This window comes from Sorex fumeus, unplaced genomic scaffold (assembly GCF_029834395.1).
Source record: "Sorex fumeus unplaced genomic scaffold, SorFum_2.1 ptg000043l, whole genome shotgun sequence".
NCBI lineage: Eukaryota > Metazoa > Chordata > Mammalia > Eulipotyphla > Soricidae > Sorex > Sorex fumeus.
The window spans coordinates 50,785,677-50,800,756 of NW_026606100.1; the positions used below are offsets into that span (position 1 = coordinate 50,785,677).

Consider the following 15,080-nt stretch of genomic DNA (forward strand, 5'->3'; position numbering starts at 1 on the left):
CTGCCAGGTTGTCCAAAGCAAGAATGAGATAATAAGACCCCTTGACACCTAAAGCAACTCAAAGGAGGGACCGACGGTAGCTACAGTGCAACTAGGTTGGACGTGGCCAACCCCGGTTCCGTCCCTGCAATCACACACGGTACCCCAAGACTCCACCTGGCCTGGACCCTTGAGCCCAGAGCCGGGGTGGGGGGGGGGAAGCCCTGAGCATTGGCAGGGGTGCCCCCAGCCCTGGCCCTGGCCCCCCGCCGTCCAGAGGGCGCTGCCCCGCCCCCCGCGTCTGCACCTGTTACATCCTAGAGCGGGCGTGAGTGGGACACCCCCAGCTCATCACTCCGACCCGGTCCCCAGCCTCCTCCCGCCGCCTCCACCGCCCAAATGCAACGTCCCAAACCGCCGCGACTCCCCACGCGCCCCTTCCCGCACGGCGCCTGCGCGCAGCTGCGGCCCCGCCCCCTCCGAGCGAGCGCTGTCAGTGCAGTGCGCACGCGCGGCCCCGCCTCCGCGCAGCTCTCCCCCAACCGGCTCCCGGGAGAGGGGCGGGGCCTCGCGGCGTGCGCGTGTCCCCGGAGCCCGCCCCTCCCCACCGCCCCAGGCCGCGGGTGCGCGCGCACATGCAGGCCGGCGGGCCGGAAGTGGCGCGGGAGGGGGGGGGGTCCGTCCGCGCCCGCCGCCCCGGCGGAAACGCGAGCGCCGGGAGACGCGTTCCGCCCGGGGCGCAGCGGGGCGCAGGCGGCGGCGGCGGCGGCGGCGGCGGCGGCGGGATGGAGGCCGGGTCCGAGGCCGCGGCCCCGAGCCGCCTCCCGGCGCTGGCGTCTTCGTGGGCCGCCACCCGCGGGTCCCTGGCCCGGAGCCTCCGCGTCAGCCGGGCGGGCGCGGCCTCGGCCGGGGAGCCGGACTGCGACGAGCTGCTGGCGCCGGCGGCCCCGGGGTGCGCCCGGCGGGACGGGCGGGGGCGGGGGCGCGGGGCGGGCGCGGGGCGGGGGGCTGCGTGGGGGGCCGCGGGAGGGTCCCGGGAGGGTCCCGGGGGGCTGCCGGTGCCGTGCCGCCCGGCCCGACCCTGCTGTCCCGCAGCCAGGACGTGGTGGTGCTGCGCCGCGCCGAGGGGCAGCCCTGCTTCCTGGACGTGCGCTGCCCGCCCGGGGCCGGCGAGGAGCTGCTGGCCGTGGGCGTGCTGAGCTCGGCCCGCAACATGGAGGTGTACCAGGCCCACGGGTACTGCGGCACCGCCCGGGGCCGGCCCGTGGGCGCCGCGCCCGCCTCCCTGCACAGGTGCGTGGTGGGTCGGGGCGCGCGGGCCCCCCTGCACGCGCCCGTCCCCCTCCCCGGCCCCGCCCCCGGCCCCGCCCTGCAGAGTTTCTGGTCCAGCCCCGGGGAGGGGCGGGGCGGGGCGGGGCGTGGAGGCTGAGTTTGCAGCATCCCTGCGCAGGGCTTAGATGTTGGGACTTTGCGCCACGTCTCGCAGAGTCCCGGTGAATTTTTTTTTTTTTATCGCTGTGGATAAGGAGGGGTGCTGGCAACGGTAGGTCCCAGCTCGGGGCTTTAAACCGTTTACATGGGAGGAAGACGAGTCGCGTTTCCTGGCGGCCTGAAGCTCGGGCGCTGACTTCCCAAACTTGAACTTTGCCTGTCTTGAGTCGTGGTCTCTGTTGTGGTCCTGGTGGGAAGCCTGTTGGCAAATGCGGGCGCCCCAGAGTTGGCCCGCCCACGGCTGTCGTTGAATTTTTTTCACTTTGCAGGTTTCAGGGATGGCCCCCCTCTGTGATTCAGGACAGAAAAATTTGATTTGCTCCCGTGCGTCTTGGAAATAGTCGCCGTGTCCCTTGGGTCTTAAATGTGCCCTGGGCTCCGGAGCCATAGCACAGCGGGGAGGGTGTTTTTGCCTTGCAGGCAGCCAACCCGGTTCAATCCCCGGCATCCCATATGGTCCTCCGAGCACCACCAGGAGTAGTTCTGAATGCAGAGCCAGGAGTAACCCCAGAACATTGCCAGGTGTGGCCCCAAAAGAAAAAAAATACACACACACACACACACACACACGCTAGAGAATTACGCAGAGCCACATGGGCCAAAAGGAAGAGTGTTATGTGATGTCACCTGTGTGTGGGATATAAAGATAGAAAATTGACTAACGAAATGAATAGACAAATGGGTGGGGCAGGGAAAAAATGTACAGGGGTTATCCCCCTGCCCTCAGCACTGTGGGGTCTAGCTCTGAAGACCCCCCTTCCCCACCGCCGGGGTGGCCCCTGGGCTCCCCGGCACCAGAGCCAAAGCAGCTCTGTGTCCCTAGGTCCAGCAGTGAAGCACCTGGCTTGTTGCCGGAGAATCGCCTAGAGTGACTGTCCCCCAAGCCTCCTGAGCATCGCGGGGGAGCCCCCCCCCAAATGGACAAGTCAGTGATAAAGAACTAAGAGTACCTCAGGAGAAGGTGGGTATGAGGAAGAAAGTTAAGAGATAACCGTTGCAAATTAATAAACGCAAGGGCCACGGAACTTGGGGATCTGTTTTGTTTTTCCCACTTAGTGGCCAGTCACGTTGGGAAGGGAGAAACGTTGGGCAAGTGCCAGGTGGTGTGTTGCCACCCCTGGGGACCGTGGGGAGTCCAGCCCGTCCTGCTCTAGGCCAGATGAAGAGACCAGACACCTGCGGGCCAGCCCGTTGCCCGAGAGCAGGAGCAGGATCTGGGAGCAGCCAGAGTTTCCGGCTGGAAGGAGGAGAGGCCAGTTGAGGCCAGTTCCCTCCAGCCTCTGCATCTTGCCAGAAGTGGCTTTTGTGGTTGTGGTTGGTTTGGGTTTTGGGGGTTGTTTTGTTGTGTTTTCACTTTTGGGCCACACCCACTAGTGCTCACAGCTGCCTTGAGGCTCTGTGCTCGGGGATCCCTCCTGGCCAGGCTTGGGAGATTGTACGTGGTGCCCAATAGAACCTGGGTTGGGTTGGCCGTGCACAAGGCCCTTCCTTACCCACTGTACTATCCTTCCCGCCCCAAGATTTCTAAGTCTGTGAGAAAGTGGCCCCTTGGTCAAGGCAGACCCTGTCCCCCACATGCCACATTACCGGCAGAGATCATGCCGAGAGAGGCAACGCCGTGTCACCACCAGCGCTCTGGGAATTGAGTGAATAAGGAAGACCTGAAGGAACCGGGAGCATCTCACAGTTTCATCTGAGGCGTTTTCTTGTCTTCAGAAGTGGCATTTTTTCCCCATAGAGAAGAGCCCCTCAGCAGTGCACTTCATAAAAGACCAGTTATTAAAGATTATGTATTTGTAAAATATATATATGTATTTGTGTTATGGGGGGCAAGGGGGCAGGCACACCCTGCAATGCTCAGTGAACAGTGCTCCGCCAGGGACTGAGACCAGATCTGCTTGTAAGCCCGTCGGGGTCTCTCTAGCTCAGAAAGTTATGTTTTATGTTTTATCCATAATTCAAAAGAGATCTTAACAGAACGTTTTTTTTTCTGGAGTTTAGTTTTTTTTTTTTCTACTCATTCGCTAACCTTGGGCCAGTCAGGTGATTTTTAGCACTTGGGTGGGGTGGGGTGGGGTAGTTGGGTCTGATTATTCCAGAGAATTCTTCCAGTTCTAAGGGGATGCTGGATTCTTAGTTTGCATGTTATTCGTATTGGAAGTCGCTGAAGTTCCAAGTTGCTTTTAAGGGCCTTACTTAAAACTGTTGATTGCTGTATGTGTAAGTAGCTAAGTTATAAGCCAGGGAGCACAGCACCAGAGAGCAACTTGTTTTCTGGTTATTGGACCACACCCAGTGCTTCTCAGGGCTCTGCGCTCAGGAACCACTGCCGATGGGCCCAGGGAACCATGTGGGATGCCGGGGATTGAACCCAGGTTGGCTGCGTCCAAGGCAAGCGCCCTCCCCGCTGTGCTGTCACTCTGGCCCATCTCTTACATAAACAACATCCAAAACACATGCATGCCCTGGGACCAAGAGCAGCTCCCGGAGGCAGGGCATGCGCCTGCCGTGTTTGAGGCCCTCGGTTCAGGCTCCGGGACCAGGAGGTAGGAAGGCGTGACTATGACTGAATAAAGCAAGAGTGGTGCGGGAGAGGCTCCCCGCCTTCTCATCCATCACCCGACTCCGTTCTCCCTCCGCTGGCCGGGGCAGGTCCTGCCTTTCCCACACACTGTTCCACCGGAAGCCCCCAAAGTTTCTTTTCCGCACCAGGAAAGCCCAGTCTTGGGATTTGAGCGTTGAAAATTTGTCACGTCAAATGTAATTACTTAAAAGTGGTCATGTGGGGCGGAGAGAGAGAACGGTGGTCAAGGCGCTTGCCTTGTAGCCGGCGTCCCATACGGTCCCCTGTGCCTGCCAGGAGTGATCCCTGAGCACAGAGCCAGGAGTAAGTCCTGAGCACTGCCAGGTATGGCCGCAAAATTTAAAAATAAAAAGTGATAGGGGCTTGAGAGATAGCACAGTGGGTAGGGCGTTTGCCTTGCACGTGGCTGACCACGGTTCAATTCCCAGCGTCCCATATGGTCCCCTGAGCACCGCCAGGCGTGACTCCTGAGTGCAGAACCAGGAGTAACCCCTGTGCATCACCAGGTGTGACCCAAAAAGCAAAAAAAAAGGAAAAAAAGTGATAATGTGTGCAGCACTGTGGCAGCAAAGTCCTCCTGTTGTTCATTGATTGGCTCGAGCGGGCACCAGTCACGTCTCCATGGTGAGACTTGTTGTGATAATTTTTGGCATATGGAATACACCACGGGGAGCTTGCCAGGCACTGCCGTGCAAGCAGGATACTCTCGGTAGCTTGTTGGGCTCTGAGAGGGACGGAGGAATCGAACCCGGGTCAGCCGTGTGCAAGGCAAATGACCTACCCGCTGTGCTGTCGCTCCAGCCATGTTAATGTATGACCGTAAAAATGCTCTTTATTTTTTAGTGAACATGAAAAGATTATTTTGTACCAAAAACACCTAAAATTGGAGCCCTCCACACGTGCTTGTAAAATAAAGGTAAGTCACTGTGTTTTAATTAGATTCGGGGGGAAGGGCACCCCGGCAATGTTAGGAACCAGCAGGGTCATACTCGGCAGTATTTAGGTGGTCAGATAGTACCAAATGAGGATCAACCCTGGGTCTTACGCATTTCGGCACGCACGCTAGCCCTTCCAGCTGTCTCCCCAGCCCCAGATTTGAACAGTTTTTGTGCAATATGTCCTTATCTTCTGTTGGTTTGCTATTGCTCATGGTCCCTGGTTGTAGGTAAATACGCAAAACAAAAAATTTTCCAAAAGTCATGAGAATTTTTTTTTTTTTCAAAATTTGGACATTTGGGGCTAGAAAGATTACAGGTGTTAAGGCCTGGCCCATCCTGTTTGGAACACCTGTAACACATGGTCCTGTGAGCACCACCAAGAGTGACCCCTGAGCACAGCTCAGTGTGGCCCCCAAGACTCCTCCCCCAAATAAAAAATCTGGATGTGGACCCACAGGCGCCCCCCCCAACGAAAAATAACAGACCAACTTGGTTTGGGGGGCTTTTGGTGGGGTCACACCTGGCTGTGCACTTAGAAACAATTCCTGGCCGTGTTCCGGGGACCATATGGAATGCCGGGGATCGAACCCAGGTTGGCTGTGTGCAACTGCCCACTGTACTATCCCACTGGCCCCTGAAAATACTTTCCATAAAACTTTCACCAAGAAATAACAACCGAAGGGCCGGAGCGATAGTATGGTGGGAAGGGCGCTCGCCGTGCAGAGTGGCCCTGGGGTCAGTGCCCAGCACCCCAGGTGGTCCCCAAGCCCCCCATGAGTGACTCCTGAGTGGATAACAGGAGTAACCCCTGAGTACTGCCGGTGGGACCGCACAGCCACAGGAGAAAGAGAAATACCAGGAGAGTAGTCTGAAGAGGAACGGGGTTAGTGGTGACAGGTGGTGGCGGTGCCACAGTCCAGGACAGCCCCCAGACAGCTGCTCGTCAGCACGGGGGAGTTTCTGAAGGACCCGGCTCCAAATTTCGTGGCAGTTCTATCAGGGGTGGTGACGCTCAGAATTGGAGCATTAGTGCATTTGGCCCTGGATGTTGGGCAGAGCCCAGAGAGGCTGCAGGGGAGGAAGGGGGTCTCAGGGCTCTTGGGGGGACCCCCCACTCCCAATTAGATCCCCAAACATCCTAGATCTGTCTCAGCTCTAAAATACTGACTGATACTTAGTATCACAGTAACTGCTGTATCTGGGTTCAGAGGCAGCGATTTTCTAGTCACTGAAATTCTATTTTTTTTTTATTTATTTTGCTCTTTGGGTCACACCCAGCAATGCTCAGGGGTGACTCCTGGCTCTGCACTCAGGAATTATTCCTGGCGGTGCTTGGGGGACCATATGGGATGCCGGGGATCGAACCCAGGTCGGCCGCATGCAAGGCAAATGCCCTGCCCGCTGTGCTATCGCCCCAGCCCCTTTGTAGTCACTAAAATTCTAGCACATTCCAGTATGAGACAGTCCCAGGTGGGTGTTTATACTGAATTCATTAGGTGAAGTAATCAAAATGTCAATTTACACCTAATCTTTTTATTTGAACGATACTTTAAAAAACAAAAAAACTTCCTGCAGATCTTCGCGTCTGGCTGTTTAAGGGAGAGTGTGAAATGGATTTGCAGTAAAGGTCTAGATTCCAGAAGCTTCATTCTAGAGTCTGCGGGTGCCCTGACTGTGGATTGCTGTGTAGGCATCTCACTCCTTCCCCGACTTCTGTCTTCACAGCTGCTCTCGCTCGGGGACCGGCCCTGCGTGTGCATCTGCACTGTTGGGGTACACCTGAGGCAGGTGGTCCCCAAGGCCTCCCCAGACGCCCCGCCGCTGCGCTCCACGACCGACCTGGAGCGTATCCAGACCCTCGTGGCCACCATGGGCTCCAAGCTGTCGCCCGGCGCGCAGCAGCTGATGAGCGTGATGAAGTTCCAGCAGCAGGTGGGTCACGCCAGGACGTGCGGCCGCCTCCCGGGTCCCGGGTCCAGGGCGGGCGTCGGCCCAGCAGACTCTGGGCTCCGCCTCTGCGGGCACTGCTCCGGGCGCCTAGGAGGGAGGACAGTGGGGCTGGAGCGAGGGTCGGGGTCCCCGCGGGAATGGAGGGAGCCAGTGGCGCGTGCGGCCGGGAGACACACGGGCTCTGTGGGGGCGCCTGGGGGGAGGAGGGAGACCCAGCACAGGCACAAGAACCGGGGAGTGACGGGGAAGGCAGCGACGCCTCAGCAAGGCCTCACCTGACCAGAGACGGATGGCATGAGGCCTGGAGACAGGAAGCGTTTTTGGGAGAAAACCGTGTCCCCTCCCTGCAGAGAGCCCAGGGGCGGGGGCATAGCCCAGCGGGGAGGGCACTCGCCTTGCACGCAGCCGACCCGGGTCCACCCCGGCATCCCAGACGGTCCCGGGCACTGCCTGGAGTCATTCCTGAGTGCGGAGCCTGGAGTCGCCCCGAGCATCGCAGGGGAGGGGCCCCACAGGCCAAGGCTCGTAGCTCTGGAGGAGACTGGGCAGCGGCACGGGGAGGGACGGGGCTGGCCCAGCGGCTGTGGGGGGCGCGCCCAGAGCTGGGGGAGTTCCGACATCAGAGCCCACTGTCGAGTGAGGATCAGGCTCGGGGTGGGCTGTGAGGGGGAGCAGCCCGGGCCTGCAGAGAGAGCTGAGGGCCCCTATGCAGGCCTGGGGTGGGGCTGACCGGGAGATGCCGGGACAGGGACCCGGGGCCGCGCTGCCCGTTGGTGTCCCTGTATGACAGCAGAAGCAGGTGGGAACAGCCGCGAGCCCCAGTGATGGGAGGACCCACGGGGAAGAGGGCGGGATGGGAGCAGCCCTGGGTCAGGGGTGCCCGGCCCACACTCCAACAACATCCCACTTCCCCTCGCCTCCAGCCCGATGTCCCCCGCAGCCCTGGATGCGCGTCCACCCTGCCCTGGCCATAACCACCCTCATTTTTCCCCCCAGAACCTTCTGCCCCTCGGAGAGCAGCTGCGGGCTGTCCTGGGGAACGCGGACCCCGACCCGCAGCCCGGCCCGGTCCCTGGCGTGGCTGAGAAGGCCTCCAGCACGCCGTTCCCCTTCAGAGCCGGGCTGGCCTCCACGCACGCCGCCGAGGAGCCGCCTGCGTCCCCGGGCCCAGAGCCAGCCCTGCTGGAGGCCAGCCTGAGAAGGGCCGTGTCCACCCTCCCGCCCAAGAACGCCGGCGTCCACTGCAACGGCCCCGGCCCTGGCCCCGACCTGCTGCCCTTCCTGCAGGACCTGTGCAGCCAAGTCAGCCACCTGCGGGCGGGGCCCAAGGCCAAGTGGCAGGAGCCGCTGCCCGGGGCGCGGGACGGCCTCCCCGGGCTGACGTGAGTCTCGGGGTCGGGCTTAGCTCGCTGCCGCCAGATGGGGCAGGGCTTCGCGGGGTCTCACGGCCACGGCCTGGAGATGCTCTGGGGGCGGGGGAGGGGGGCGCACTTGCCTTAACCCACGGATGACCCGGGTTCGACCCGAGGCCCCATTTGGTCCCCCAGTCGCTGCCAGGAGAAGTCCAAGCATCGCCAGCTGGGGTCCCCCCACCCGGAAAAGGACCAGAAACAGCTTCTTGACCAAAGAGCTTTTCTCCTGGTCTAGCCCATTAGCTCAGTGACGGGGTGATTTGGCCGAGCATCACTGCTCTGAGGCAATGCCTGAGGTGGGGGTGGGGGTGGTGGGTGGCGCAGCAGGGGAGAACCTGATGGTGATGCGGGAGCCCCTGGTTCACGCCCCGGCATGCTCCTGAGTTACCCCGAGCACTGAGCCTGGAGTCGCCCCCAGAGAGCCCCGAAATCCCTTGGCTTTGGTCTGGTCGGGGAAGCGTGTCCTCGTGACCTTCTCTTTGGAGGTTCTCCGTGACCTCCGATAATTTGGACTAGTCCAGAGTGTAACCTGCTGGTCACTATTTGTGGGTGACGGCTTAGCCCTTGGCTGTGTGTCCCTGTGGCTTGGCCATCAGTTGGTGAAATGTTTGAGCGTTCCCTGTCCCATGGCCACGGCCCGGGGGTCAGCGTCGTGTTCTCGCCTGAAGGCAGAACTGTGCTCTCCCTGCCCGCAGGGACTCGGAGTCTGTCTGAGAGGGTTGTGCGGGGCGGGACGGGGTGGGCGCCCGCCCTCAGTGGCCCTGCGGGAGGGTCCCAGAGACCGGCAGGGCCCTGCCCCCACCTGCCCCCACCTGCCGCCTTTGGCCTCTGGCCTGCCAAAGCCCTCGCCGACCCCCGTTCCCCGCGTACCCGCAGGCCGGAGGAGCCGCCCGTGTGCGCGCAGCTGGAGAGGATCCTGTGCCGGAACCTGGGCCTGCTGGAGAGACAGCTGCGCGCCCACATCGACGAGCGGCTGCTGCGGCTGCAGGAGCACCTGGACGACAAGCTGGCCGCGCTGCTGGCCGCGCTGCAGAGCCCCGCCTGCCCGCCCGAGCCCGCCTCGCCTGCGCCCGCCGCGCCGCTGCCCCGCTGGGACTCAGGGGAGAAGCTGTCCAACGGGGAGAGGTGAGGGCCCGGCCCGGCCCGGCCCAGATGCTGCTCAGCCCGTGTGGGTGCCGCGGCCCTCGGCCGGGAGCCAGTTGCCGTGTCCCTGAGTCTCTTCTGTTCCCCGGGAGCGAGCGACCTCAGGGTTTAGTTTCACTGTTTTTCCGTTATCCGGTACTGTACACTGAAGGTTAACATGGTAAGGCCAGGAATTATTTTTGTTTGCAGTATTTTTCACTCTTAGGAGAAGTTTACATAGAACTTCTAGGTGGTTTGAGTGTTGAAAATTTTTTTAAGATTTCTAAGGTATTTCATTCATTTGTATTATGTGTTTGATAGAAGTACATTTTTTTTTTATTTATACCAAGTCTTACTCTCTATTCTTCTCCGTACCAGAATAATGTTTAGGATATTTTTTTTTTCTAGCTGTTTGTTTTTAGAAAATCGGGATTCTAAGATTTGAAACTTTTATTCAGATCACGACTTGCCAGTTTGTATTTTTTGTCTCCGAATAATAAGCAGCCGTGTTTGGCCTGTGTGGCATTGGCTGTTTCTGTACAGGGTAAAACAGATATGACTGTAGATACCAGAGCTGCCGGGTCCCTGCTGACAGTGAGTGACAACGTGTCTGGTCCTGCCTCCGCCCCGGAGGGTTGAGGTTTTGCTTCTCCCAGCAGACCCAGCCGTCTGGGCAGAGCCTGCCGGGCTCTGGGCAGGTGAGCTGCTGAGGCCTAGGCATCCAGGAGCTGGTGGGGCCGAATCTTCTAGAACCCGTAGCTCTTGTGTTTGTAGGGAAGAATGACATGGTTTTGTTTTTTTGTTGTTGTTGTTTGGGGTCACACCCAAGATACCCAGGGGGTACTCCTGGTGCTGCGATGAGGAATTAATTACTGGCCGTGCTCAGGGACTGTACGGATTCCCAGTCGGCTCCATGCAAGGCATATGCGCTGCCGGCTGTACTGGTCCCTAAGGGCGAGATGTTGGCATTTAAGAAATGAAAGCATCGGGCCAGGGCTGCGGTGTCGCCGTGGTGCGCTCCGCTTTCCCTGTCTGGGTTCCCCAGCTCCGATCTGGCACCAGAAAAATAATAAAACCAAAAAGCGAAACCACCAGCTCTCTTGTTTGTGTGTTGGTGTTCAGAGAAATGCTTTTTCTAATCTTCGCCTCACGTTTTATTTTTATGAAGCGTTTCACGCGCTCACGTGAGGTTTTGGAGAATGTATTCTTCAAAGTGAAGGCCGGGGTTCGTCTCTTCCTCCTGTGTCAGAGTACTCAAGTGACAGTGCGGGCGCTGTCCACGGGCCGGGCGGAGGGAGGCGACTTAGGAGAAGCGTCCACTCAGCTGAGACCTGTGGCCACTACAGCTTCCGCTGCTTGTCGGCCGATGGTGGAGCAAATGCCTCCCTGTGTGATTCCAACCACAGTCAGAACATTCATTCAGATTATTAAAAAGAAAATCTTTTTTGTTTCTGGGCCACACTCCGAGGTGCTCAGGGCTCACTCCTGAATCTGTTGCCCGGGAATCACTCCTGGTGGTGCTCTGGGGACCATCTGGGGGGATATGGGGACTGATCCCAGGTCAGCCACGTGCAAAGGAGGCACCTCACCTCAGCCTCTGTACTGCTCTCCGGCTCCTAAAGTGTTTTATTTCTAGGCAAATTTTTACGTCCCTATACACTGGAGGACCCCTAAACATTTCTCAGGTTAAGAACGGTCTCGAGTGAAAAAAGTTTAGCCCTTCTCCAGACTGCTGAGAGAATTCTTATTTTCAAGAAGATACTCTTCGGGGTTGGAGCAATAGCACAGCGGGGAGGGTGTTTACCTTGCGCACGGCTGACCCGGGTTGGATTCCCAGCATCCCATAGGGTCCCCCGAGCACCACCAGGAGTGGTTCCTGAGTGCAGAGCCAGGAGTAACCCCTGAGCGTCACCGGTGTGACCCAAAAAGCAAAGCATATATATATATATATATGTATATATATATATACACACACACACACACACATGGGCTGGAGCGATAGCACAGTGGTAGGGCGTTTTCCTTGCACGCGGCCTGGCCGACCTGAGTTCGATTCGTCCACCCCCTCGGAGAGCCCGGCAAGCTACTGAGAGTATCTCGCCCGCACAAGCAGAGCCTGGCAAGCTCCCCATGATATATTCGATATGCCAAACACAGAGTCTCCAATGGAGATGTTACGGGCCCGCTCCAGCAAATCGATGAACAACGGGAGGACCGTGACCGTGATATATATATATATATATATATATATATATATATGGAATTTTGAGGATAGCTCTGAAAATCAACTTGAGGCGGCTCACTTTCCTTTTGGAAGAAACCTTATTTGTTGATAAATGAAGATCTTTTCTATGCGGGGGGAGTGGTGTCGGCGGTGTTCCAAAGTGCGTCACCACAAAGAAGGGGGACAGGGGGAGTTTGGGCTTTTTTTAAATAACAGTTCAAATAAATCACTGAACTGAACAGGTCGTCCTCCTGGAGCCTCAGAGGGCATCCACTGCAGAACACGGCCTCTGCGGCCTCCGCCGGGTGGGGAGACTGAACGCAGAACTGAGGCTGCTTTGTCGGGCAGGCGGGCGAGGGGGAGGCAGGAACTGCAGAGAAAAGGATCTCGCCTGCCCAGAGCAGGGCCGAGAGCCAGGTGCCACGGGGCTGCAGAGCTTCAGTTTTGCGCCACTTGCCCGGCACGGGGAGCTGCCACCGGAGGTGCCAGCCAGAGCCGCCCATCCCAGAGCCACTGCCCACAGGCTGCCCGTTCCCATCCTCGTCCCCAAATCTCCATCCCGCACATTAGTGCCGGCCACCGAGACCTTGAGATTTTTACCAGATTCAGTTCTGGGCGTGGACTCACTTGAGTCACAGACACCCAAAAGTCATGGACACACGTGGCCAGGACTGGCCGCAGCACCCAGGGTCAGCAGGGCCACAGGATCCCACAGGTGTGTCACGGCAGGGAGCACTGACGAAAGGACAATCCGCAGACAGGGCCCAGCAGACTCGTCTGCGGCCCGAGAAGAGGGACGCGAGCGAAGGCCCCGGGACTTCTGTCCCGTCCCCAGCATGGACGGTGCAGCTGTCCCCGAGGCCACTGTCAGGCCAGCGGGTAGCAGGATAGTCGGCGGCCCTGCTGCTGTCGGGGTCTCATCCCCTCCTCCACGCCAGTGTCCTGTCCCGTGTTCCAGTGCACACGTATCCGTCACCCAGCCACCACCACTTCCGGCCCGGCCGGGTGGCAGCTTCCCTGGAATTCTTCCTCCCAGATTCAGAGCCCCCCACTGCCAGAACAACAGCACAGTGAGGAAGGCACCTGCCTTGCACGAGGCCGACCGGGGTCCCATCCCCTGCCTCCCATGGGATCCCCCGAGCCTGCCAGGAGTTTCCTGAGTGCAGAGCCCTGAGCAAAAATAAAGTAATAAACACTCAGCTCTTCCAGCCAGAGCACAAACATTTGTTTTTTTGTTTTTTGTTTTTGTTTTTTTTCTTTTGGAGGGTCACACCCGGCAATGCACAGGGGTTACTCCTGGTTCATGCACTCAGGAATCACCCCTGGCGGTGCTCAGGGGACCATATGGGATGCTGGGAACTGAACCCGGGTTGGCTGTGTGCAAGGCAAACGCCCTACCCGCTGTGCTATTGCTCCAGCCCCAAGAGCACAAATATTTGGTCCTGAGTCATGCGGGGTCATCTGAGAGGTGCCCCTCCAGTCCCGCCCCTCACAGCATTGGTGCGTATAGGGTGCTGGCTCAGAGCTGTCCCGGAGACATGGCCCCCAGTCCGCAAGCCATTGCCACCTCGCTGATCCTGTGTGTCTTCTGAAGGTGGTGGTAGTGACACCAGGCTTGCCAAGGGCGCATCCTCCTGGCCCCCAGCCCCTCCCCCCCCACTTGACTGATGTTTGGTTAAGTCTGCGAAGGGCCGTGCTTAGAGTTTTCTCGAAGGAATCTGAGCCCCCAAAAGCAGGCACCGGGGCTCATCTCCAGCCCGAGAGCCAGCCACGCCTGCGGAGTATCAGGACTGGTGACCCTGGTGGGAACGCTGTTGTCCTGGCCCTAGACGTGAGCCCGTAACGAATCAGACACAGGCCGGCCGCCCCGGACACCCGCTGTCCCCTGTGCTCCCCACCCTGTCCTGTCCCTCCCAGCCTCGGCCTCGGGGCGCCCGGGAGAATGTTCCCCTCTCCACCACCCCTACCCCGCAGCAAGCACATGACCAGGACCTGCTGCTCTGTGCTAGGTGTTCAGGCCTCTTCCCGGGGTCAGTGAGTGACCTGGGTGTCATCCGGGTGGAGGATCCAGGATCCATCTCTGCCCTGAGGGCCTCGAGGTGGCCAGGCCAGCATTGAGTCGCTGCCCCCGAGCCATGGGAGTGCCCAGAGTGTAAAGCGCGTGCCCAACACGGTGTGAGCCCCGAACCCGTGAAACCCCAACCCAAGGTGTCTGCATTCCCCCTCTTTTTTTTCTCCTTTGTTTTTTTTTTTTTTTTTTTTTTTTTTTGCCTTTTGGGTCATACCCGGCGATGCTCAGGGATTACTCCTGGCTCTGCACTTAGGAATCACTCCTGGTGGTGCTCGGGGGACCCTATGGGATGCTGGGAATCAAACCCGGGTCCGCCTCGTGCAAGGCAAACGCCCTACCCGCTGTGCTATTGCTCCAGCCCCAACGTCCCCCCTCTTGAGACTGCAGTTCGGATACCGAGTTCAGCCAGGCGGCCCCCAAGAGACGAACAGGGGTTAAGACCGGGTGATGCATGCAGCCAACCCCGGCTGCAGACCTGGCACGGTTCACAGGCCCCGAGCACCCCAATGGGAGTCACCCCAGGCCCCACCTCACCCCTCCAGATCCAGCCGGAATGAGGCTCCAGGGAAGAGTGAGTGTGTCCCCGCTGGAGACCCCAGCGGCCCCTCTGACCTTAGGCGGCGGCTGCCAAGTTCGTTCTCAAATACCTTTATTTATCCGTCCCCAGCCCCGCGCGGCCCGCCCGCTGCCAGCCGGACCCCGTCCTCGCCCGCTCTCTCTAGATCCTGCACGTCTGACGGTGAGGCTTGTCGCCTGCCCCGGGCTGCTCCCCGTCCCCGTGCACCCGTCCACGCCAGCGGCAGCAACCGTGGGCGCGCTGGGTTCTTTTGGCCATCACGCATTCATTCAAAAGCACATAAATATGTCAGAGGGCACATTAAAAAAAGTCCAAAGTAGGGAGCGCGCCGAGAACGGGGTCCGTTCTGGGGCAGGAGTTCGGCTCGGAGCAGCGCGGCGCCCTCAGAGGCCTTCGTTGGTGTCACACACACACGGCAGCAGCGGGTCCATGTCCGCGTAGATGTTGCACTCGTCACAGGCCGGGATGGTGGCCGCCGGGTAGCAGCCAGTAGTGGTCAGGATCATGTCCTTGGAGACCTTTGGCGAACTGGACAAGGGACAAACACTGCCTGTCAGTCTCCCGTGCCCCCGGGGACGGCTGGGCCTGGGCAAAGGGGAGCTGGACCCTGGGGTGCTGTGCTCAGTCCTGCCCCAGGCACCCCCGGGCCTCCCGTCAGAGCCTGGAGAGCCAGGTCACGGGGTAGGGCTGGGCAGGGTGGCCAGGCAGGGCCCAGGGGTCCACCTGGGGGTC

At 59.5% G+C, this 15,080-nt stretch overlaps 1 protein-coding gene across 1 annotated transcript; it reads left to right on the top strand.

Moving 5' to 3' along the window:
* The first annotated feature begins 614 nt into the window (after window positions 1-614).
* On the top strand, window positions 615-10,543 carry LOC130029447 (ATPase PAAT-like). The gene is made up of 6 exons (XM_056120333.1): window positions 615-931; window positions 1,075-1,272; window positions 4,898-4,970; window positions 6,718-6,924; window positions 7,939-8,324; window positions 9,231-10,543. The coding sequence occupies exons 1-6, from the start codon at window positions 615-617 to the stop codon at window positions 9,481-9,483; spliced, it is 1,434 nt and encodes a 477-aa protein (XP_055976308.1). The 3' UTR covers window positions 9,484-10,543.
* The last annotated feature ends 4,537 nt before the right edge of the window (window positions 10,544-15,080 follow it).

Excerpts from the sequence above, each read along its gene's own strand:
- LOC130029447 (XM_056120333.1), top strand. The coding sequence starts at position 615 with ATGCAGGCCGGCGGGCCGGAAGTGGCGCGGGAGGGGGGGGGGTCCGTC. Across the intron at positions 4,971-6,717 it reads CACGTGCTTGTAAAATAAAG|CTGCTCTCGCTCGGGGACCG; the intron begins GTAAGTCACTGT and ends CTGTCTTCACAG. Across the intron at positions 8,325-9,230 it reads GACGGCCTCCCCGGGCTGAC|GCCGGAGGAGCCGCCCGTGT; the intron begins GTGAGTCTCGGG and ends GCGTACCCGCAG.